This window comes from Canis lupus, chromosome 12, assembly GCF_048164855.1.
Source record: "Canis lupus baileyi chromosome 12, mCanLup2.hap1, whole genome shotgun sequence".
Classification (NCBI taxonomy): domain Eukaryota; kingdom Metazoa; phylum Chordata; class Mammalia; order Carnivora; family Canidae; genus Canis; species Canis lupus.
Window position 1 is genome coordinate 64,334,069 of NC_132849.1, and position 22,011 is coordinate 64,356,079.

Genomic DNA, 22,011 nt, shown 5'->3' on the forward strand with positions numbered 1-22,011 from the left:
TGTGCACGCCCTCTCTCTGTTTCTCTCTCTCTCTGCCAAATAAATAAATAAATAAATAAATAAATAAATCTAAATCTAAATCTAAATCTAAATTTAATCTGAAAAAAGAAGATGTGACCCCTGGGTGTGCATCCGGGGATCCTGCTGGCCGCAAGGGGGGAGAGAGGAGTTTCTTCTGCAGGAAGTCCTGTGATTTCCATTCTGGGCATTTACAATAAATTCCTGGGTGAGCACAAGCATAACCACAAACAGTCCACGTCAAGCTGGTATCTTAGGTTTTTCATAAAATATATTACTTTTAATGAAACATATTTTTCCACTTCTCAGTGTCATTTTTATTTCATCTGTATGTACTTGAGTGTATCTCTAAAAGATAAAAACAACCTAAAAAATAAGTAAGGCATCAAACATTAGCGGTGATTTCTTAATATTGCCCAACATCCTGCCGGCGTTTGCCCTTCCCACCCAACCTGTGTGTGCACGTGTGTGTGCGAGCCTGTGTGTACGCCCGCGTGCACGTGTTGCAGACCTGTGTGCACATCTGTGTGCATTGTACACGTGTGTACGCGCGTGTGTGCACGGATGTGAGCGTGTGTGTGTGTGTGTGTGTGTGTGTGTGCATGCAAGGGGCCTATGAATCGTTGGTTCGCGGCAGCCGGGATCCCGAGGGCAGCTCCGTGCACGTGGCGTTGGGCTGGCTGGTGCTTGAGGTTTCCGGCCTGCCCGGCTCGCCGTCTCCTATCCCGAGTCTTACAGAGCCCACGGATCCCGTGTCCGGCCGGGGTTCCACGCTCTTGACTTCGGCGATGTCTTCCGTGTGTGTCACGTGTCTAACCCTGTCACCCCGCGGCCGGTCGCCGGGGCTCGAGCATCAGCCGGGCTTCTACGGCGGGTCAGCTCGGAGGTGGTGCCAGGCCGCTCGGGGCTTCGGTGCTCGTCTTCTCTCGTGACGTCTGGACGGACGCATCTCGGTTTCCTGCGAGTCAGCCTGACTCATCCCCGAGATTCCCCTTCAGCGGACACTCTGCCATTGCGGCCGGTCGTGCACCGGCCGGTTTCCCAATCGGTGGCTCCTTCTCGGGAGGACTCAGCTGTAGATACGACCTTCTGCACGTCTGCAGTCCGGCGAGCTGGCCCTGGCGCCTCATCCCGGGGTAGGTGAGCGTCTGCGGAGGCGGCCTCCCTGGGAGCCTCTGAGCTGGGGTGTCGCGCTGCAGGGGAGTGTGTGCGTCCGTGCAGGCTTCATTGTCCCCGTACCCTGGTTACCAGTCGGGAAAAGCTGCTGAGCCCGCGATGCGATCGCCCGGGGCTGAAAGCTTTGCATGGGTCCACAGGCGCCCGGACGGAGAACAAAGAGGCCGTGGACGCGGCCGCCTCTGTGGAATCTGCGCCCTCAGACTCCCCACGGCCCCTGGGATTAGCTGTCGGGTGGCGGAGAGCGCGAGCTCCTGGGCTCTCCGCTCTGTCCCCGCCCGCTGCGGCTCGGGACGCGTGAAGGCCTGGCCCGTGACCCCGCGTCCTGGACGTGCAGGCAGACGGGCTCGGGCACGGCTTCCGCATCACGGCCGTCCTTCCCTGAAGCACGCACCGTACCAGGCCCAGGTCGGGAAGCCGTGCACCCCGCTCTGACCCTCGTCCAATCGCGCCGGGGAAGGGGCCATCAGGAGTGCACCCCGGGAACCCAAGGGTCTTGGGGCCGTGCCAGCCTGCTCGCCCCCCTGCGCCCGCCCACGAGTGCACCTGGAGGCGCGCCGTGTGCTGCGGGCTGCAGGTGGCCTCTTGGGGGCCTCCCGGAGGTCGCAGGCCACCGCTCACTCCAGCGGATGACCCGGGCCCCGGCGCTCACCTCTCACCAGTGGTTTCCTGGTCTGCTCACCTCCTTCCCCGATCCTCGCCAGATGGGCAGGTAACGTCGTCGTTGCTTTGTCGTCGTTGTTTTGTCGTCGTTGCTTTGTCGTCGTTGCTTTGTCGTGCAGGGGAGATCGAGGACCAGAGAGGTCAAGGCACTTGTCCGGGACCGCGCAGCCCGGGCAATGTGGAGGAGGGACTCAGGCCTCTGCTGTTTCCTCTGGGCAGCATGCGGCCTCCCTGCTGCCAAACGAGAAAACGACATCTGCTCAGAGCAGTGGCCTGGAGAGAGCATGCGTGCACGTGTGTGTACACATACGTGTGTGCATGTGCACAGTGTGTGGTGTAGGTGTGCACGTGTACACGTGTGTGCACAATGTGTGGCATAGGTGTGCACGTGTGTGCATGTACATGTGCGTGCGTGCATGTGTGTGCACATGTGCACACACTATTTTTGCTTCCCACGGACAAGTCCTCAGACACAGGGTGGCATCGGCTTGCAGGGAGGGCCCTTTGAGGGCCGTGCAGCCTGCTGTGGGGGCACCCAGGTCAGAGGCTGGCACCCGGGCGTCTGTCCCTGCAGGGTCCCCACAGGGTCCCCACGTCCTGGCAGGTGCATCAGCCATTTCCCGCTGTGTGCACCGCCGCCTGCTTGGCTCCCCCAGGGCCCCAGCCCCAGAGCCGGTGGACCCGACCTCGAGCCCCATGACGTTGCAGAGGTCACCCTGCCAAGCACCCAGGCACTCCCCGCCAGAGGAGACACTCACTCATCCGCACCCGCGTCCTGTTTTCATAACAGGAAGGCCGCACGAACACGTCCTCAGGAAAAGCAGGAGCTCCCGCCCCCCGTGGCCTGGGATTGCGCTGGCAGGTCCTGCTGGGATCCTGCCCCATTTATTTGCTGTTTTCCTGGCTGTTTCTAATTAGAACGACGTCCGCTGCTCTGTTTTCCCTGACACACTGAGCTGCAGAGAACAGATTTCATGCTCGCCCATGCGGTGTTTGTGTGTCTCCTTGTTTGCTTAGAAGACGGGAGCGGGGCCCCTTTCCCTCTAATTACACGGCTGTCCTCGGTTTAACCCCTGCGTGCTGGGCTTTCTGCGACGGGACACAATGGCCCTGGGAACAGCCCGTGTCACTTCTGTGTCTGGAAAGTAGGAAAAATACCGATTTCATTTTTTGAACACCCGTGGAAGAAGTTTGGGGTATATTTTTCCTCCAGAGGGAACAAATGCATAAACTAGTAGATTTATTTTGTGCATTTGTAGGGCAGAGGGAAGGCTTTGCACAAATTGGTTGCCTTCACGTGTGGCCTGGAAAACCGCATTCCTGAAACTGTAAAGCCTGGAAATAAATAGGACGGGTCAGGGTGGACACGGTGCCGGGGCTGACCGAGTCGGTGCAGACCTGGGCCGAGGGCCGGGAGTCGCCCTTGCCTGCTTTTATCTGGCCTGTGAGCAGAGCTTGAGAAAACGCAGAACAAGAGGAGAGCTTCCCGAAGCCCCAGCTGAGGCCCAAAGCCCCGTGCGGAGCCTCCACCCCGAGTCTGTGGCTGTGAGCTGCAGGCCCCGGACGCCTTCCGGGTGCCTGGACACTGGGGCCTGGGCAGGGGCAGCTTGCAGGTTCCCTGCGCCACAGGGAGGGGACACGCTTCCTCCCAGCACATGGGGCTGGGCGCCTGGGTAGTGGCGAGGTGAGTGCCCACAGGGGCCTTCCCAGGGCTCTGGGGAGGTGGGCTCTGGGGTGTGGGCTCTGTGGAGTGGGCTCCGAGGCGTGGGCTCCAGGGTATGGGCTCTGGGGTGTGGGCTCCGCAGAGTGGGCTCCGAGGCGTGGGCTCCGAGGCGTGGGCTCCAGGGTATGGGCTCTGGGACGTGGGCTCCAGGGGGCCATCACGTGGCAGGTGAATGAGGATCCCAGGCCGTGTGCGGCTGCCGGGCGCCCCTGCGGGTGGTCACGCCGCCCTCCACGCGAGGCCAGGGCCCAGGAAGTGTGAGTGGTGCGGGGCCTGCGGGCGGGGTGCACAGCCGGCCCCAGAGTCACCGAGGTGGGCACAGCCCGGCCGCTGCCCACCGCGTGCCAGAAGCCTCCTCCTCCTCCTCTCCAGGCTGCAGGGAAGCGTGAGGCTCAGGCCAAGGGCAGCAGCCCCCAGCTCTGTCGCGCTGGGACCAGGGACGCCTGGGAGCAGCGGCCTGGGCCGTCGTCCTTGGGGAGCGGGCTGTGTCTCGCTGTCCCCTTGCCGTCTGTGCACAACAGAAAGGGAAAGGAAGAAGTCTTCTCTGCCAGCGCTCCCTCCTTCCGGCCACTTCTCGTCTGGGTTGGTTCCGCCCCTTGTCCCCACAGAGCTGGGTCCCTGCACCTGACGCCCTAGGGGATTGGGGGGGGAGGCCTTGGACTCCGCCCGGTCCCCCTCCATCCCTCCCTGTGTCCTAGTGTCACGAGGCTCCTCACCCCCTGGCTCGATCCCGGCGGCACGTGTCTCCTGTGCTTTATCTGTAAGCTTCCCGGAAGAAATTTAAACCCCGTAAAACAAGATCGACAATGTCCTGATTATTTAAACCTCCTGCGGCACAAATCCCAGCGGGAGTGTCGCCGTTCCTGCCGGGGAAGGACATCGCGAGTCCCAGAGAGACCTAATACTAAACTGTCATCATCGTGACCTTTGTACGTTTTTCTAATAAAAGAAAACCTCCCCGCACCTGAAACCAAGATAGAAACCGCTGTGCGTGTTTTCCTTTGAATGGGTCAATACCTCGATTTATTACCAAAAGTCAGTTTCCTTTTGACATTTTCTGTCTCGTGCTTTGAATGACTTTCAGTTGTTTTTGCTCTGAAGTGTGTATTGGAGAAACACTTGCCTTCCTCTCTGTTCTGCGTTCTACTCTATCCTCTTTCACCCCCCGAGACGCGGAAGGCATCGGCCAGGTACCCAAGGTCGGGCTGCTGGGGCGCCCCGGCCCGGGTCCTGAGGGTAGCGGAGCAGGCTCCCGGCCGGCTGGGCCCGTGCTCTGGGAGACCCCGACACGTGGACGCCGTGAGCCCGGAGCGGTGTCCTAGTTAGGGCCCCACCCGGCCTGTGCGTGGGTGGAGGCCACGCTTGCGGGCTGGGAGGCTCCTTGCAGGCACCCCCCTCCCGTCCCGGGGCAGGAGCCTTCCGGGTTCCCCTGAGACCGTCCTCGTTGACGGAGCCCCTGCCCCTGTCTGCTCCCCGTCCAGGCCTTCCTGGTCGCCTGGCGCCCAAACCCGGAGGTGGAGCCGTGGCGAGCTGAGCCACGTGGCACCCAGCACCGGAGCACCCGCCGCCAGAACCGCCGTCTTTGGAGAGCACACGCCAGGGGGATGGGGCCCTCGGGGCTGGGGGCTGCCGGGCTCTGGCACCTTGCCGGATTGGCCCCTGGTCCTCGGGGTCATGGGGGAGGGGACCCAGGCCATGCTGTGCATGGACCCTGTTCCCCGGCCCTGGGACTGCCCCCCTCACATGCCCTCTGGGTGCCTGTGCCTGAGCAGTGAACCCCCTGTTTGCCGGTTCCCGTGGGTGCCACCTGGGACTAGTGCTGGGTGCAGGCCATGTGGCCACTGGTCGGTCGCAGGCCGAACGGCACCTGCCCCATGACTGGACCTGTGGGCACCTTGGGGACTGTACTTCACGAAACCATCAGTCAGGGCAGCGTGGGAAGCAAAGCAGGTGGGCGGCCCGGCCTCTCGGAGGGTGCTGGGGGGCGCGGCCTCCGGTGCTGGCACTGACCTCGCCCTGGCTGCAGGCCACCGGCCGGGTGGGGGAGGAGGCTCAGGCCTGGGCCCAGGGCACAGTCCGGGGGCCACCCTGGCGTTCCGGGGGATGGACTCGCGTTGGTCCAGCCCTGGCGCATGCGCACGAGCTCCCCGGGAGCAGGGTGTCATGTCCGGACCTGGGGGCAGCTGGTCCTGCCTGTCAGGTGCAGGCACAGGTTCCCCGAGTTGTCCCTTGTGCACAAACAGCTGGTCCCGTGCAGTGCCCTGCCTGCGGCCAGGCCTCTGACCCGGGCTCGTTCGCCTCTCGTCATCACCCTGCACTGGGTTTTCCTTTGCTAACCTGCAATTAAAAAAAAAAAAAAAAAAGATTTTAGTAACTTGGAGAAAGGGGAGGGCATGTCTGCTACCCGTGCAGACAACACGAGCCCCGTGGGCTCAGCGAAGCCTTGAATGCGGGATCAGAAGGCGCTCTGGAGGTGGCGAGCACGGGCCAAGATAAACAGGATGACATCTGTGTAACTGCTGGCTTCCAGTCGTGGTGAGGCGCGGGACCGGCACGTGGAATCCAACAGCCTCCCTCCGGGAGGTCGTTTACCTGCACTTACCTGCCGGACGTTGGAGAGCATCTGTTGGCCCGAGGGCCCGAGGGATGTTCTGGGGCTAAGGAGTCTTGTGACACATCAGGCTTTGTCTTGGTTGCAGGGATGCTCCGAGCCAAGCCCGCCTCCTGCCTCTGCCCTCTGCTTTTCATCTGCTCCTTCTCCACCTTGTCTTCCCCTTTTCCTGAGTCCTTAAGCTCTCTTACCACTTGCGTTTTGTGTACGGGACTGAATTAAATTGTGTTTTTAAAAGATTTTATTTGAGAAGGAGAGACTAGAGAGCAGGGGAGGGGCAGAGGGGGAGGGAGAGAGACTTCAGACTTCACACTGAGGATGGAGCCATGCGGGGCTCGACCTCAGGACCCCAAGATCTGAGCCAAGACCAAGAGTCGGACATTCTACCCACTGAGCCACCCAGGTGCCCTTAAATTATATTTTTAAACGTCAGCTGCATAAGGACAGGTTTTAGGGGGAGACGTGAGTTAAGTCCATCCTCTGGTCCAGCTGCAGGAGCAGTGAGCACAGGCCAGAAGCCTGCGATCGGTTGCTGGTTTGCTGAGAGTTTAGGGCTCAGGCGCAGGTGATGCCGAGTGCTGGTTGTCTGTCCTGGTCAGAAACAGACGGTCGGTCTTACTGCTTCCCCTGGGCAAGTGGCCTGTGCTTCCTGTTCGCGTGGGTCCGTCAGGGGTGATGCAGGGACCCTGCTCCGTGGACAGGAGTGCTGAGCCTGGGGAAGTCGCCTTCAGGGTGAGTGGCGGGCAGGCTGGCATTGGACTGGCCAGGACAGGGCCTCATCCTGCAGGGCTGCGAGCTGCGCACACCGCCGGGGTGGAGGGGTCTGGGCCGTGTGTCCCCAGCGTGGCTGCGGAAACGGGCTGTCGTGCTGGCCAGACTGTTCCTGGGAGGCCCCTGGGTGGGGGGAGCTGTGTGTGGAGGCAGGAGAACCGCCGTCAGCCTTAGAGAGGTGACCGCGTGCCCTCTGCCTGCTTGCTCGGCAGACGCTGGCATGCACCCTTGCCTCTGGCTCGGTGGCCTCTGGGCAGGACATGCCTGCCGTGGTCCCGCCGCTCGCCCAGGACCTGCAGGGTCCCGGAGACCCGCCAAACTGCTGGCTCCCTGCTGGCACCGGTGGCGGTGCTGGCGGCTTGCCCTCTCTCCTGTGTGCTGCCCCGGCCCTCTCTGCTCGGGGCAGGCCCCTCTGTCCAGAGGATGCAAGTGCCCGGAGGCTGTTTGGTCCCCAGGCTCATGCGTTCATCCCTCCCCACATTATCCATCTGACCGCGCACTTTCTACTCAAAACCTCCGTTGGTGTCCATTTCAGGAGACGGTGGAGCCCTGTCCCCAGCCTCCTTCACCCCAGCCACATCGTGGTAGGGGCACCGTCCGGGTCTGGGTCCCAGCGGCGTCGCGTGCTAGCCGCGAAGTTAGGAAGTCTTTGCAGAAGTGAGCAGGCCGCAGCAGGCCGCAGCAGGCCGCAGCAGGTGCGCAGCAGGTGTCAGCTATTATTACCTGTGACCATCCCCCGCCAGCAGCGCGGAGCTCAGGCATCTGCTCCAGGAAGGCCTCCGCGAAGTCCAAAGGGATACCTGCAGAACGCAGGTCGCCCCGTGCGCTGGGTAACTGCGCCCACTGGAGGGGAGTCTGTGACCCCTTGAGGACCCCAGCGGGGTGACGGGCCCCTGCGAGGCTGTGGAAGGAGCAAGCTCACAACCAGGGAGGAAAGCAAAGGAGAGGCGCAGGTGCTGCACCCGTTGACTGTTCTGTAGGAAACGAGGGACCAGAGCAGGGGGCGGCGAGGGGTGGGGCCACGACGAGGGAGCCGCTGCCGCGGGGGCGGGGCTACGGTGAGAGGAGGCGGGGCCTGTGTGAGGGGCGGGGCCGCGGCGGGAGGAGGCGGGGCCTGCGTGAGGGGCGGGGCTGCATGCAGTGAGAGGAGGCGGGGCCCGAGTGTGGGGGGCGGGGCCTCGGTGAGAGGGGCGGGGCCGCGGTGAGAGGAGGCGGGGCCCCAGCGTGAGGGGCGGGGCTGCATGCAGTGAGAGGAGGCGGGACCCGAGTGTGAGGGGCGGGGCCGCGGTGAGAGGAGGCGGGACCCGAGTGTGAGGGGCGGGGCCGCGGCGAGAGGAGGCGGGGCCTGAGTGAGGGGCGGGGCTGCATGCAGTGGGAGGAGGCGGGGCCCGAGTGTGGGGGCGGGGCCTCGGTGAGAGGGGCGGGGCCCCGGTGATAGGAGGCGGGGCCCCAGCGTGAGGGGCGGGGCCGCGGCGAGAGGAGGCGGGGCCTGAGCGAGGGGCGGGGCTGCATGCAGTGAGAGGCGCGGGACCCGAGTGTGAGGGGCGGGGCCTCGGTGAGAGGAGGCGGGGCCCCAGCGTGAGGGGCGGGGCCGCGGCCAGAGGAGGGAGAGGAGGGTCTACCTTGGACGGGAAGCGGGACCACAGTGCAGAGGCCGGAGGAGGCAGGGGGGCCGCGGGCCCTCCGCATGCACAGTCCTCAACAGGTGCAGGTGGGCGCCCCGAAGGGCCCACACCGGGGTTACCGGCAGCTGGTGCGTGGGCCTGGGTCCCGGGGGCTGCTGGCTGCCTGTGGTGGAGATTTTAAACCAGTTCCCGCACATTCATTAAGACTGATTAATCAGGTGTTTCGGAGTTCTCCGTTGTAGTTTTATGGCATAAGCGTCTCAGGACACGTGGTCCTGGCTCTGCAGGTGGCCCAGAGCCTGTGGAAGTTCTTGGTCCTCGGTCAGCCCGCACGCGGTTCCCCATCGGGTGGTCACAGCTGCAGGGGTTCACCTAAGATGACGTGTGCTCCCAGTGGTGCCGTTTGGCCTGGTCTGGGAGGCCGGGCGGGTTTCCTGAGCGACCATGCTGCCCACGCAGGACAGGGCCCAGCTCTGCCCCGGGTTCTGCAGGAGGGCCGAGGGCAGGGGTCCTGCTCTGGGGCAGGGGTGCTGCCTTGGTGCCAGGAGCAGGGGGCAGTAGGGGTGGCGTTCCATCCCAGAGTGTGGGCCGGTTGCGGATGGGGCCAGGCCTCTCGCTGGCCTGCTGAGCGCTCGTCCATGGGGCAGGAAGGGGAGCGAGCGGTGGGAAACGTGCATCAGACCGCCTGGCGGTGCCTCGGAGGCAGGAAGTGCATGAGACAGGGTGAGCTGGCTCACCTGTCCAGGTGGCTGGTGCCAGTTGCTTGCTGCATTTGGAGAAGCAGATGGGGTTTGTGGGGGAAGAGAATGAGCTTCGGCTGGAGCCTGAGGTGCCTTGGGGCACCCCGGGGAGGCGCAGCCCCCTACACCGGGCCAGGCCGGACCAGAAGCGTGGCAGGCCTCTTCTTCTCACCGCTGTTGGCTAACGCCTTATTTTTGAGTGGCCACAACAAGACAGAGTGGAATGTGAGGTGCTTATACATTTTTAAGGTAAAATGCTAGATTTCAGAAAGCAGCGGCTGTGTTGAGTTGATTAGGGAGGGTCATGTCGCTCAGGTTGCCCAGATGCGGGCCACCCCTGCCCTCCCTCTGGATGGAGCAGGATGCCATGGGCGGGTCCCAGGGCCCCTTGCACAGCTCAGCCGGCTCCCTTGGGCCTACTGCCCAGCTCGGGGCATAATGCAGCATTTATAGTTCCTTGTAGAAGCAGGGCTGTGGCTACAGACACTGCGCACAGTCCCCGACTCACGATGGCTCGACTCACTTTCGAACTTCATGATGGTGTGAAGTTCTATGTGCTCAGAAGCCATACTTGGGATTTGGATTTTGGTCTTTTTTGGAGCTAGCGGGACCCAGTAGGGTCCTCTGTGATGTGGGACAGGTGTCAACTACTGATACCCGTCACCCGCAGCACTGTGCTCAGTAAATCACATGGATCAAAACGAGCTCTATGTGAGGAGGTTCTGCAAGCGTCTGAGTGCAGTAGGTAGTCCTGGCCAGGCACGGAGCCAGTCGGTTAGGTGGATCCCATGTCTTTTCAACAGGGATGTAACCCCTTTGCACATCAAGATCTTTACGTTTACGTTTTTCTCCGTATTAGGATTATTTGTGGAAATAGTTACTATAATTGTAAAAATAAGAATTATGCTTCTAAATTAACTGAGCAGTGCAGGCGAGGAGTGACCCTCCATGGTCTTATATACCATAGGGTTAGACATTTTGTTTCCCCAGGCATGTGTAGACCTTATTTTAATAACTTAAAAAATTAGAGAGGTACTTACAGTATAACTTGCTTTTAACCACTTTTTAATTGGTTTCCATTTAAATTTAACATAAGCTCTACATCAGTGATGACAGATGGCCTAAGGATCCAATGTAGAGGAAGACCGAGGGGACAAGCAGACACCTGCTGTGTATGTGTAGGCATGTGTGGGCACATGTTAGTACGTGTGCACGTGTGTAGGTATGTGTGCTCATGTTTGTGCACATGTGCAGGCACATGCATACACATGTGTGGATGCATGCACACCTGTGGGTACATGTGAACATACACGTGCATGTGTCTGTACATGTGTGCATGTACATTTGCATGCACATGCATGCTTAGGCACATGTATATGTGTGCATGTGTGTACCTCTGCATGTGCACATGTATGTATGCGTGTGCAGTTATGCGTATGTGCACATTAGTGGGTACGTGTGTATGTGCATGTGCATGCATGAAGTGCAGGTGCATGGTGTATGCACATGGCTGTGCATGTGTATAGGTGTGTGGGTGCCTATGTGTAGATACACTATGTATGCGCGGGTGTGCGGTTACATTTGTGTATTCCTGCATGCGTGTGCATATACACATGTATGCATGCACGTGTGCAGATACATGTATGCATGTGTGTACTAGATGTAGTGCACATATCTGCACACAGATGGGCACACTCGCACACACGCATGCAGTCACGCACATGCACGCTGCCCCCTCCCAGCGTTACTGAAGAGCAGTGTTTTCAAATGTCACCTGCTCCTCCTGGAGAGATGATTAAAACCCAGATTACCAGACCCCACCCCCAGAGCTTCCGATTCTGTAGATTGGGGGTGAGGCCCAGAATCGGCAGTTCTAGCAAGTTCCCAGGAGATGCTGCTGATGAGGATCGGGAGACCCCGCTGAGAACGTTGCTTAAGAGAATCATCACTCTTACGGAATTAATAAATCTCTCCCGATACTCCCCACACAGTGGGAACCAATTCAGCTGAAAAGGCCTCGGCGATCTGTGGTTATGACTGGGAATTTGGTTCATCCTGGAATCCAGGGCGGCTTCATTCTCGGGCCCCGTCTCTCCCGGGCGGCGTGGGGATGGGGGGCACACGGCCTCTGCCCATCTGTCCCGCTGCCGCTCCGGGGCCGTGTCTGCAGCGGCCCGCGTGTGTGCAGGTTGGAGTGAGAGTATAGGCGCCGTCCCCCCTGCATCACCCCGTGCGCCTTCTGGCTCCCTGCCCTCACGTTCACCCCGGTTCCTGCCGTGGTCAGGGCGGCCTTAAGTCCCTGCATGTTCTCTCCATCTCAGCTGTTCGGTGTTTCAGTTCCAGAATCTCAGGTCGCTTCCTTTACATTGTTTACATTTCTCTGTGCCTGTTGGGAAGGGGGCCCGTGCATACCCTCCACCTGGCTGGCCCTCCTAGGGTGGGTAGGGTGGGCATGTGGTCCTCTGATTGTCTGCTGCGAGAGCAGGGGGCTGGCCTGGATGCCTGGAAACAGGCCGCACCATGAGATGTGGCCACATACGGACATTTAGATGTCCTAGCGGTTTCATTAAAAACTAGAAAGAAACAGGTTAATTTTACTGACTTTAACTCTGTGTCCAACAGGCTCGTGTCTCGATGCGTCATCAGTGTGCCAGTGTGTTGACGCCACTGAACCCGCTTCCCCCTGAGGCCGTTCAGATCTGGTGCGGTTCTCCCCGGACCCCAGGTGTCCGTGAGGCCCGGTCCCACCCAGGCGCTCAGAGCTGGGTGTGCGGCGGCTGCCTGGTGTGCCCCCCGCACCACCACCCCCCGGCCCCTGGCACGGGCCTCACACCCGCGGGCCGGCCTTGCCGCGTCAGGAGGTGGCCAAGTTCTCCGGCCCTCGGTGGCTGGCTTTTGGGAGGTTTCTGTGTTGTCTCCCCTCTGTTGAGTCTGATGGGGAACGGGTGTCAGAAGCCGCGTGCGCCCAAGCCACCGTCCTTCCTGAGGACGTGAGGCCTGGCTTCTTGGTGGGAGATGTTGGACCGATTCTGCTGCGCGTGTGTGCGTGGCATTCCACGTTTCAGGGGGATGCGTTCTCCACGGAGTCCGGGGACGTCTGTCCCAGTCCTGTGAAAGCCCGTGTTTGTTACGTGCAAGGAGGGAGCTTAGCTTCTCCATCACCTGTTTACACTGAAGCTCAGCTAGCCAGTCGGCACTTTCACACGGGCCGGGTCGCGGGCTCCGGAGGCGCCTGCTCTCCCATTGGGGCCCTGGCTTCAGCATCTCCCCGGCGGAACCACCTGCAGCGTTCTCCTAGGGATGGAGGTTAACTTCTGCTGTACTTAAAAGCCACAGTCAGTGCGGGGAGCCACGTTGCCCCGGGGGGGACATGGTGGCTCTTGGGGACCCGCGAGAGCACACAGGTGAAGGCAGGTTAGCCGCCCAGGGCAGGTGGGGACCGACGCCCAAGACCTCCCCTTCCCGAGAACCCCACCCAGAGCCAGGAAGCAGATGCCCCACCGGGCTCACTCGGGACCAACACAGTTCATCTCCTCTCTGAGGAGCCTTTCGCCGCCCCGTCAACTCTAACCGGTTCTGTAAATCTACCATGACTCTTACATCGGCTCAATGTAAGCAAATTCCTGAAAAGTTCACGAACGTTCGTTAGGAAATGCCAGTGCGTGTCACAAGAGGAGCGTCATCCCCGATTTGGACCGGATGTCGCTCCAGGACCCGGGTTGGGGCCGCCCCGGGGCGCCCGCGCATGCCCCCCCCACGGAGCTCCTGTCTGTAAAGTCTCCGTAGGGACTCTCTCCAAACCCCAGCTGGGGTGCTGGAGCCGGACTTCCTGTGGGTGGGGGGTCCCCAGTCGATCCCGATAATCCTGCCTCACTGTCCTGGGGCTTGGGCCTGAGAACAAGGAATCTTAATTAGTCCAAGACTTTGATAAAGGAAGTGGCCTCTTACGTACTTTTCGGTGATGTTCACAGACGTTAAATTTATAGGTCTAAATTAAAGTCACAGACTTTAGTTTCACGTAACTGATGGATTTCAAATCAGAGGGTAAAAGCGGGCCTCTCTGGCCGCCCTCTGCCGCTGAGCTCGTGGCTCCGGGCGGCCGCGCACCTGCTCCGCGGCCGGCCGCCCCGCCAGCTGCCCCGTGCTTGCCCGAGGCCCCACCCGCCGTGGGCGGTCTCGCGCTCTGGTCTTCCCTGGGCTGCTCGGGTCGTCCCTCTGCCCCCGAAGCGTCAGTAACTGTTCTCCCGGTGCACGTGTAACTCTGCTTAAAACACGCGTGTGCGAGTCCCGAGTCTCCATCCACGCGCTGGATGGATGAACCTTCCCGGGTCACAGTGAGCTTCGCGGTTTTAAGATGTTGGGTCTAAACTCACCGAGAAAACGTGGTGGGCGGTTCACGGATAAATCCCCGAAATCCAGCTCGGGGAGGTGTTGGGGTGGGTGCTGACACGTTGACGCCCCCCCCACGGCCCCGGTGCTGCGCGTGCGGGTGGGCCTGAGTGTCTGGGGACGGCTTGGCGACCTTGGCGTGGTGGGTGGCCGGTGCCTGCCCGCCTTAGGTTTTTATCCTCCCAGAAGCGTGGTGGCAGCGGAGCTGCGTGAGGCCGTAGGTCGGGGCCCTGCCGTTCAGATCGCCACGCGCTTACTCCGCCCCCGTGAGATCATGGGCCCAGGCATGCGCTGCGACGGTTAGCTCCTCACCCGTCCTGTCACCGTGGTGAAACTCCGCGAGATGACGCGGCACCAGTCACGATGGCGTATTTCTCTGTATTAACGCATTTCTTTCTTTCTTTTTTTTTTTTTTTTTTTTTTTCAGGGATCTTCGCTTTAACAGAATCCGAGAGATCCAGCCCGGGGCGTTCAGGAAGCTGAGAAACTTGAATACGTTGTAAGTCCAGACATTCTGCTGGGCCCGAGTAGGACATGGGTATAGACGTCCCCACGGCTTTCGCTGTGGGTAGACCTCAGTGCCGCGCGGCCCGATGATCTGCAGTCGGGCGGGCGTGGGGAGCATGGACGGGGGACCCGAGAATAGAGCACGCACACGGAGATGCCAGGCCCGTGGGTCGGTGCCCGGCTGCCGTCCCGTCCTGGTCCCACACCTGTGGACCCCTGGGTCCCTCAGGAGTGCGTGTGACCCAGACCACGTGCTGCCCTTCTCCCTGTGGGGGACTCAGCCCCCTGCCCGTTCACCTGCCCCAGCGCATCTCCGGCTAGCCGGGCCCATGGGGGCTTGGAGCGCCGTCCACCTGTGCCCCACGTGGGCAGCGCAAGGCGACGGGCCTGGCTGGCATCCAGCAGTTCTGCGGCTGAGCTGGGCTGGAGGCTGGTGTGCCCTCGCCCTGGGACCCAGGGGGCGGTCGGACCCCGGCGGGACCACCCTGCAGGTGCACGCTGACCTCGCAGTCAGCCGAGGTGGACCGTGACAGAGAGCAGGACAGACCGATACTTGCTGCATAGGGAGGGAGGGGGACCGTGGGCGGCCCGGGGCCCCGTGCCCCGAGGAAACGCGTCATCGGAGGGTGAGCGCCCAACACCCCGTCGGGAACACAGGGCCCGGCCAGCGCTGGTGCCCGGCTCCGTGCCCCAGTCGTTCGGCGGCTTTTCCGGGCGGTGGGAACGTGTTCGCAGGACGCGGGCCAGACGTGCGGGCGTCGTCCTTCTAACGCGGACTTTGTCCCGTAGGCTTCTCAACAATAACCAGATCAAGAGCATACCCGGCGGGTCGTTCGAAGACCTGGAGAACTTAAAATATCTGTAAGTGATCCATCGCTTCCTGACCCCAAAAGCTTGTGTCGTCTGTACACCGACTGTTGCATCCTGGGCCTGAATTCTATGCAGTTTACAAATTAATATACATGTTTCCACCCGTTAGGGTTTATTTCCAAAAGGCTGGTGAATTTGCGGCTGGGATTTTTGAAGTGGGTTCTTACTGGTGTGAAGCGCTTCCCTGCGTCCCGGTTAGCACGCGTCTCCGCCGTCAGCGGGGCAGGTGGAAGGAGGTCAGACCACAGCCGCTTCTTGGGGACGCGTGGCCCCTCGCCCTGTGCGCGGCCGGCGCGTGAGCCCTGAGACGGAGGCCTCTCCCGCTGCGGCTCTGGTGCGGGAGTGTCACTCGTCTCTGCTCGTTTCCCCATCTTCCTCCATCTCTGCTCGTTTCCCCATCTTCCTTCCTTCCTAAAAACATAAACCTATGTTTTTAGGTAGTAACGTTGTAGTTTGCTTTTTAAAACTGATTTTAGTTCATTTATTTTTGAGCATTTAAAACGTCAGTTTGGTAGGTTAGGAGATGACCTCGCGGGCGAGTGCTGGCTTGATACCTCTGTAGGCGCTGATTTTAAGGCTGGAAGCTGTTGGGGTCCCTAGGTCCCCGCAGTTGAGCATCTGCCTTGGGCTCAGGTCGTGACCCCGGGGTCCTGGGATCGAGTCCCGCGTCAGGTTCCCCACACAGAGCCTGCTTCTCCCTCTGCCTGTGTCTTTGCCTCTCTCTCCGTGTCTCTCATGAATAAATAAATAAAATCTTGAAAAAAAAAAAAAGACTGGAAGCCATTAAGACTCACATTCCAATATTCCTGATTGTAGATAAAATACGTGTCCTGTGCTTTCAGCAACTTATTCTTACTTTTAAGACTTCGATGACCTTTCAGAGAGAATCATTTTAATGAGGGATTTAGATCAGTGGCTTTTTTTTTTGAAAATTATGTCATAAGTGAACGTGAACATCTGTAAATCACGTTGATCTTTAATTTTTTTTTATTTTTTTAAATTTTTAAATTTTTATTTTTTTCGTGTTGATTTTTTTAAAAATAAAGTCACATTGTTAGTGTATATTTTGAAACCCATTTGATTTTTAGATAACGTCATTGGTTCCTAACTAGTGATGAGTTTACCTGTGTTTATAGAAATACACATTCTTCAGTGAAAATCATCCAAAGTGTCCGGTGTACATATTTTTCCACCATGTTTGGTATATTTTGTTAATTTTTAGAATAGAATAATGTATGAAGATTTTTGTTTTGAGCATTTTATTTCTTTGAGAGGAAGAGAACATGAGTGGGGGCGGGGAGAAGGAGAAGCAGGATCCCCGCTGAGCAGCGAGCCCAATGTGGGGCTCGATCCCAGGACCCCGGGACTATGACCCAAGCTGAGGGCTGATGCTCAACCCGCTAGGCCACCCGGGCGCCCCACCTGTGAGCATTATTAAGCTTTGTTGCTCATGTTAAAAATGAGGGAAAGGCTTTCTCCTATTTATTCTTGAGTTTTTACTTATTTATGGTGTTTTGTTTTTGAATTTTAAGTGCTGTACAAGTTCCAGAAGAAAGGTTTTGCTTTCTGAGAAAGCAGGCCCAGTGAGCTCACAGGCAGCATCCGCTCTGTGTGTGCGTGTGTATTACTTTTATTTTTTATTTTATATTTTGCCTTTGGTTTGGATGAATTAAGAGCAACGTATTCTTTAATCTGCAAACAGATTTAGTGTGAAATAGTCTGGGATACCTTGTTTCTCACTCAAAAGGACTTTTTTAAAGTGATGTTTGTAAGCCTCGCCTCCGGGGACCTCCCCGTGCAGGCACCTGCTCCCGCCTCGGGGCGCCCAGCCCCTGGAGGAAGGCACCCAGGCCCTGGGGAGGGCGGGCAGGGGTCAGCAGGACAGGGCAGGGGCCATGGTGAGACGCGGCCGCAGCGGCAGGGCGAGAAGGGGTCCCCCTTCCCCATCTGACCCCGTCCTTGGCCCCCCGCCAAGGGTGCCCCCCGCAGCACCTGGACGCTGCGCGGTTTGAGGGCTCTTCTAAGATGGGTGGTTTCTGCCTTTGTGCTCAGTCAGCGCCTTGGGGAGCGGAGTGCTGGGTGTGCGCTGGGGCCCCAGCGACGTGTGGGAAGGCGTGAGTCGGGGACAGGCCTCCTGGGCCGGGTGGACGCTGTGGGGTGGTCTGGGGCCGAGGGTGCTCCCCGTCCCGGCAGCGCACTGCGTCCACGCGGGCCTTGGTGGTCTCGCGCGCTCCCGCTGCGTGTGCCGTGTGGGCCAGGAGGTGTTGGCCCTCGGGCGCTGGCCCTCTGGCTCCCCCCAGGGCCTCCTTCCGTCCCCTCCCTGCGTCCTCACTCATTCCCGTGATCCGGAACCACCGCTCCCTCCGCTTTACACAGGAGAGCGGTCGGCACTGTACCCAAGGCCACGAGCTAGTGGGTGGCCGGGCTCCAACCCCCCAGCGGGCACAGCCTCCGTGGCGGGCCCGGGGCCTGGGGGGTCACGCGGCAGGTTTGTGCTGACCGAGAAGTGGCAGCCGCCTCGCGGGATGGCAGCGGTTAGAGGCCGCGTGGCCGGTCCTGTGCAACTAGCCTGCACCGAATTCTGAGCTAGAGTCACGCAGGGTACAGGTCCCGGGGGCGAGGCCCCTGTCGACGGAGCAGGCGATCGGCTCCGCGGGTGGACGCCCAGCTGGGGTCGGGGCGCGGGGCAGGGCCTGCGGACACGCGGTGGGACGCTGGGGGTTGGATCCATCGGCAGGGGAGAAGCGCCAAGGGCGCACGTCTCTGTGTGTGTACACACGTCACCTCGACGTCACCACGTTTGTGGGGCCCAGGACACCTGCTGCCGCAGAGGCGTGTTGCTTCTGAGGACGGTACCCACCTGGGTCGTGTCCCTGGAGCCGTGGGGCTGTCAGGGCCTCGCTTGGGAGCCGACACACTGCACAGGACCAGGCAGGGCGTCTGGGGGCCTCGCGGCCACTGGGGAGGCCTCGGCGGCTGGACCGCACCACGTGGCCCCGGACGAGCCACACCGGCCCGTGTCCCGGTCGGCTCTGGACTCTGAACATCAGGTTTCAGATGACTGTCCTGGGTCACGCACCACCCGTCTTCTTTTGGAATTTCCAACCAATGAAAAACGTAAAAACCTTTAGCTTTTGCAGACGGGATGAAACGGGCAGCGGGCCATGTCCGTGATCCCTCTGACATTGCTTCTGTTTCGTAAGACTGGGACCTGGTGGGTGAGCTGTTCAGGGCACGCTTAGGCTTCGTGTCGTCGGCTCCCCACCTGGGTTCCGGGCATCTTAAAGCACCGGGATGCAGGACCTTGTGACCCGTGCCCGTCACACACGCGTGTGGGGGAAGCGGTTCTGTTCCCTTCCAGCTTTGAAGCAGGTGCATGGTCACAGGTCACGAGCCGCACTCCAAGAACCTGCGGGTTTTGGGAGGACGCGGCGGTGGTCGGGCGACCTCCGGTTTGGAGACTTCTTCCTTTGGGGGGCCGGCGGGGGGCCTCCGCCTGGGGCACCGCACTGCCGCCCGGACATGGTGCTCGTCCCCTCACATAGCCCTTAATTTAAAGTCTCTGCACGTGTCCGCGTGATTCCTCTGTCCGTGTGAAGTCCCGGCCTGTCGCGTGTGTGCTAATTCGCCTCCGTTTCTTGTTTCAGCTATCTGTACAAGAATGAGATCCAGGCAATTGACAGGCAAGCATTTAAGGGACTTGCCTCTCTAGAACAACTGTAAGTGTCCCTCTGTGTGTTGACTGTCTGGGATGTCACCTGCCCTTTGCCTCCTGCAGGGAAGGTGCACTAAGTGTGCTGTTTGCACGATGCATGTCTGTACTAACGGGGACGTAGGGACGCGTGCATGCCGGGGGGAGCCGGTCCGACCGAGCCCTCCACCCGCGGTGGGCGGCGGCCCCGGGTCCTCACTCGGGGCAGCGACAGCGAGACCGAGGGGCCCAGGCCGCCACGCTGCGCCCGCTGGCAGCAGGGACAGTCTCTGGGCGCGGAGGGGCCTCGGGGTGGGCTACCCGGGCCAGCGCGGGCCCAGCGGGGCCGTTTCCTGTCTGTGACTCTGCACGCGTTCCAGTTGACTGTCTGCCTTTATGTCCTTATTCTGGAGAAAAAAAAGGCACTTTCTCCCACGTGTTCCTACTTAGCACGCGTTGGGTGCTGTTTCTCTGGCCGCCTACGGGGTCCAGTGTTGCTGCGCAGCCTGCGTGTTCCTTTTTAAGTAGGATTCCCGGTAGAAGGGGTTTGTCCTGCTCGGTTGGGCCCGTTACTTCCCACTGAGCTGAAATGGTTCTGGGGAGTCGGGCCGGCCGCTCGGCTGTCGTCACAGGCCCGACAGGGCTTGTGGCTGTGACGCGGCCCTGTGGCCTTGGGCGGCAGCTGTCCGTGGGTCTGCGCATCTCCCCGCGGGCGGGTGGGCGGGCGCGGGGGCCTCTCCGGACGCCCAGCGGCAGAGCTGGGGTGGGGGCTCACCCCGAAACCGGGTGCTGAGGGGCTTACCCGAGGCTCCTGCATCAAGAGTGTGTTTACTCGGGTGTGACCCACGCTGCCCACCTCGTGGTGTGTGGGGCGCAGCAAGCGGTGTGTCGGATTCGTGTGATCTTCGCCCCAGAGAGGAGGCGCAGAGCACAGGGCGTGCAGGAACCCAGGGAAGTGTCTGGAAGACATCCAGGCAGACGAGAGCTCTTGAGGACTGAGTGCCCGCATCGGACACGTTCCTCTGGGGGCGGGGGCCGTGAGGTCGCCATCGCCGACACCTGGGAAGCCAGGTCCCATTTGCACATGCCGAAAACCCTAGAAGCAGGTGGTGCCCCCTACCGCCCCCCCCCCCCCCGACGGGAGGAGAGTCAACTCATTTTTAAGGAAGGAGGCCGAGTCTGGGGGAAGCACTACTTCTGAGCGACCGTCCCGGGGACGGCAGATCTGGTCAGGATGTCTTTGGAACCCCGGGTTGGGTGCTTAGTTAGGGGGTCCCTGCACGAGACGTGGCTCCCCTTCTGTGGATGTCGCGAGGGTCCGACGGGACACAGAGACACTTAGGACCGGCCCCCGCCTGCAGGGAGGGCGCCGCGTGTGGAGATGAGGCTGTTTCTGGGGTTGTGCACGGCACTGTGGTGGGGGGTGGCCCCTGCGGGGTTCCCCCTGCCCGGGGGCCCCTCCTCCCCGTCCAGAGGCAGGCCGCGAGGAGCACGCGTGACACCAGCATAGGGTGCGGATTGGAGCTGGGGCCCGGGGCCTCCTTGGGGCCTGGGAGGGCGTGGGGCACCCAGGTGGCCGGGGGCTGCGAGGTCTCTGGGCCTGGCGGCGGGCTCCACTTGAGTCCGGGCAGCGGATGAGGATGAGGACAGGCAGGTCGTCGGCCACCCTCCCTCCTCCCCGGGCACCTCCCCAGGCTCACCTGCCCACTAACGGGGTCTCCCCAACCACCCCTGTGCAGCTCCCCATTGGACATTCCTGCTGTTCCCCGGTCGCCCTACTTGCAGGCTTCCCGCCCCGGAGGGGAGGGGAGGGGAAGGGAGGGTCGGGTCGGGGGTCCTGACCGTGGGGGGCTCTGACCTGAGCTGTGCGACCTCCCCGACACGGGGTCACTGTGGCGCCCTCCTGGGGAGCTGGGCCGGGGGGCGGAAGGGGAGCAGGGGGCAGGGAAGGACAACGGAACGTGGTGACCTTGGTCACGGTGCTGCCACCATCAGGGAAGGTCTCTAAAGGCCTCGGGCTGCGTCTCGAGACCACCTTCTGGCGTCTGGGTCTGAGGACCTCGGGATCTGTGGGTGTCCTGTCCTCGTGGCCCTGCAGGGCCTGGGGGCACCTCCCGGCGGACAGTGGCGTGTCCTCTCCGTGGGTGGGGGGCCTGCTGCAGAGCACCCGGCCGCCACACATGGCCAAGTCTGCAGCCGGCGTTTTGCTTTAGGGGAAAGAAACGCCAATTTTTTCAAAGTGAGAGGAGCAGTTAGTATTCAGGAAAATGAGAAGAAATTAGTTGTACCAAAAAAATGTGCAAATTGTGGAAAAGCAAGGAGACAGCAGAAGAAGAGTGGATGCGGGACGTTCCGTGGAACGGGCGCACATTTGAGGAGACTCGTGGTCCTCGCTGTTTAACTGTCTGCACAGCCTCAGGTCCCAGTGGGAGTCCAGCCTCCCCTGAGGTCGCGGAGAGGTCGGAAGATTAGAACGGAGGTTCACGTTCTCACGTCCGTGCCGTCAGGAGGGTTGTGTGGACTTGGCCCCTCCTGGGCACCACACGGAGGCAGGGACACGCGGCGAGGCCTGGGCATGCAGGGCGTGCAGGGACTGGGTCAGCATCGCGACGCCCCGTCCACCACTCGCCCGTTGTATTTTTAATCTTGGTGTTTGGTGATTTCACTGGTTTCCCCCAAATGTAGGGCATCTAGAGAGTTCCAGACTTACGCATTTGGAATGACTTAGGAAGCATTTTTTTGAGCAAAACATCTAGACCTGTGCAGAGTGAAAGTGTTTAAAACCTGGTTCTTTGTTTTCTCTCCCTTTTTCCTTGTACGCTCTTCTAGGTACCTGCACTTTAATCAGATAGAAACTCTCGACCCAGAGTCGTTCCAACACTTGCCGAAGCTGGAGAGGCTGTAAGTTGGGTTTCCCGCCGCCCCCTCAGGTTGTGCGGGCGAGAGGAGGCCGCTGTCAGTCCAGACACCCGACGTCGCGCGGTGCGCGGTCTCCGCTCCGTGTCTCACGGTCCAGAGGCGGGGCTGACCGCCGCCGCTTTGGGAATAGGGATAAAATAGAAAAGAAGCCCAAGTTCTTTCCTAAGTGACGGTCTCAGATTCACTGAGATCAACCGTGCAGCCGCCGAGCTGCCTGCTAACAGCTGGTTTATCTGACTGTTGATGGTCTCTTCTACGCACGTGAGATGCGGTTTATAAACTCGGTTTGTCGTATTGTCTCTTTCGAC

At 60.5% G+C, this 22,011-nt stretch overlaps 1 protein-coding gene across 3 annotated transcripts in view; it reads left to right on the forward strand.

Moving 5' to 3' along the window:
• The window catches only part of PXDN (peroxidasin), a 71,795-nt gene that overhangs the window by 17,989 nt on the left and 31,795 nt on the right, over positions 1 to 22,011 (forward strand). For 2 of the 3 annotated variants that reach the window (XM_072771287.1, XM_072771289.1), the window contains exons 2-5: positions 14,144 to 14,215; positions 15,013 to 15,084; positions 18,741 to 18,812; positions 21,614 to 21,685. In XM_072771287.1, the coding sequence (XP_072627388.1) occupies positions 14,144 to 14,215; positions 15,013 to 15,084; positions 18,741 to 18,812; positions 21,614 to 21,685 (288 nt within the window). The remainder of the gene's footprint in view (positions 1 to 14,143; positions 14,216 to 15,012; positions 15,085 to 18,740; positions 18,813 to 21,613; positions 21,686 to 22,011) is intronic. The other variant, XM_072771288.1, reaches the window with a different exon arrangement.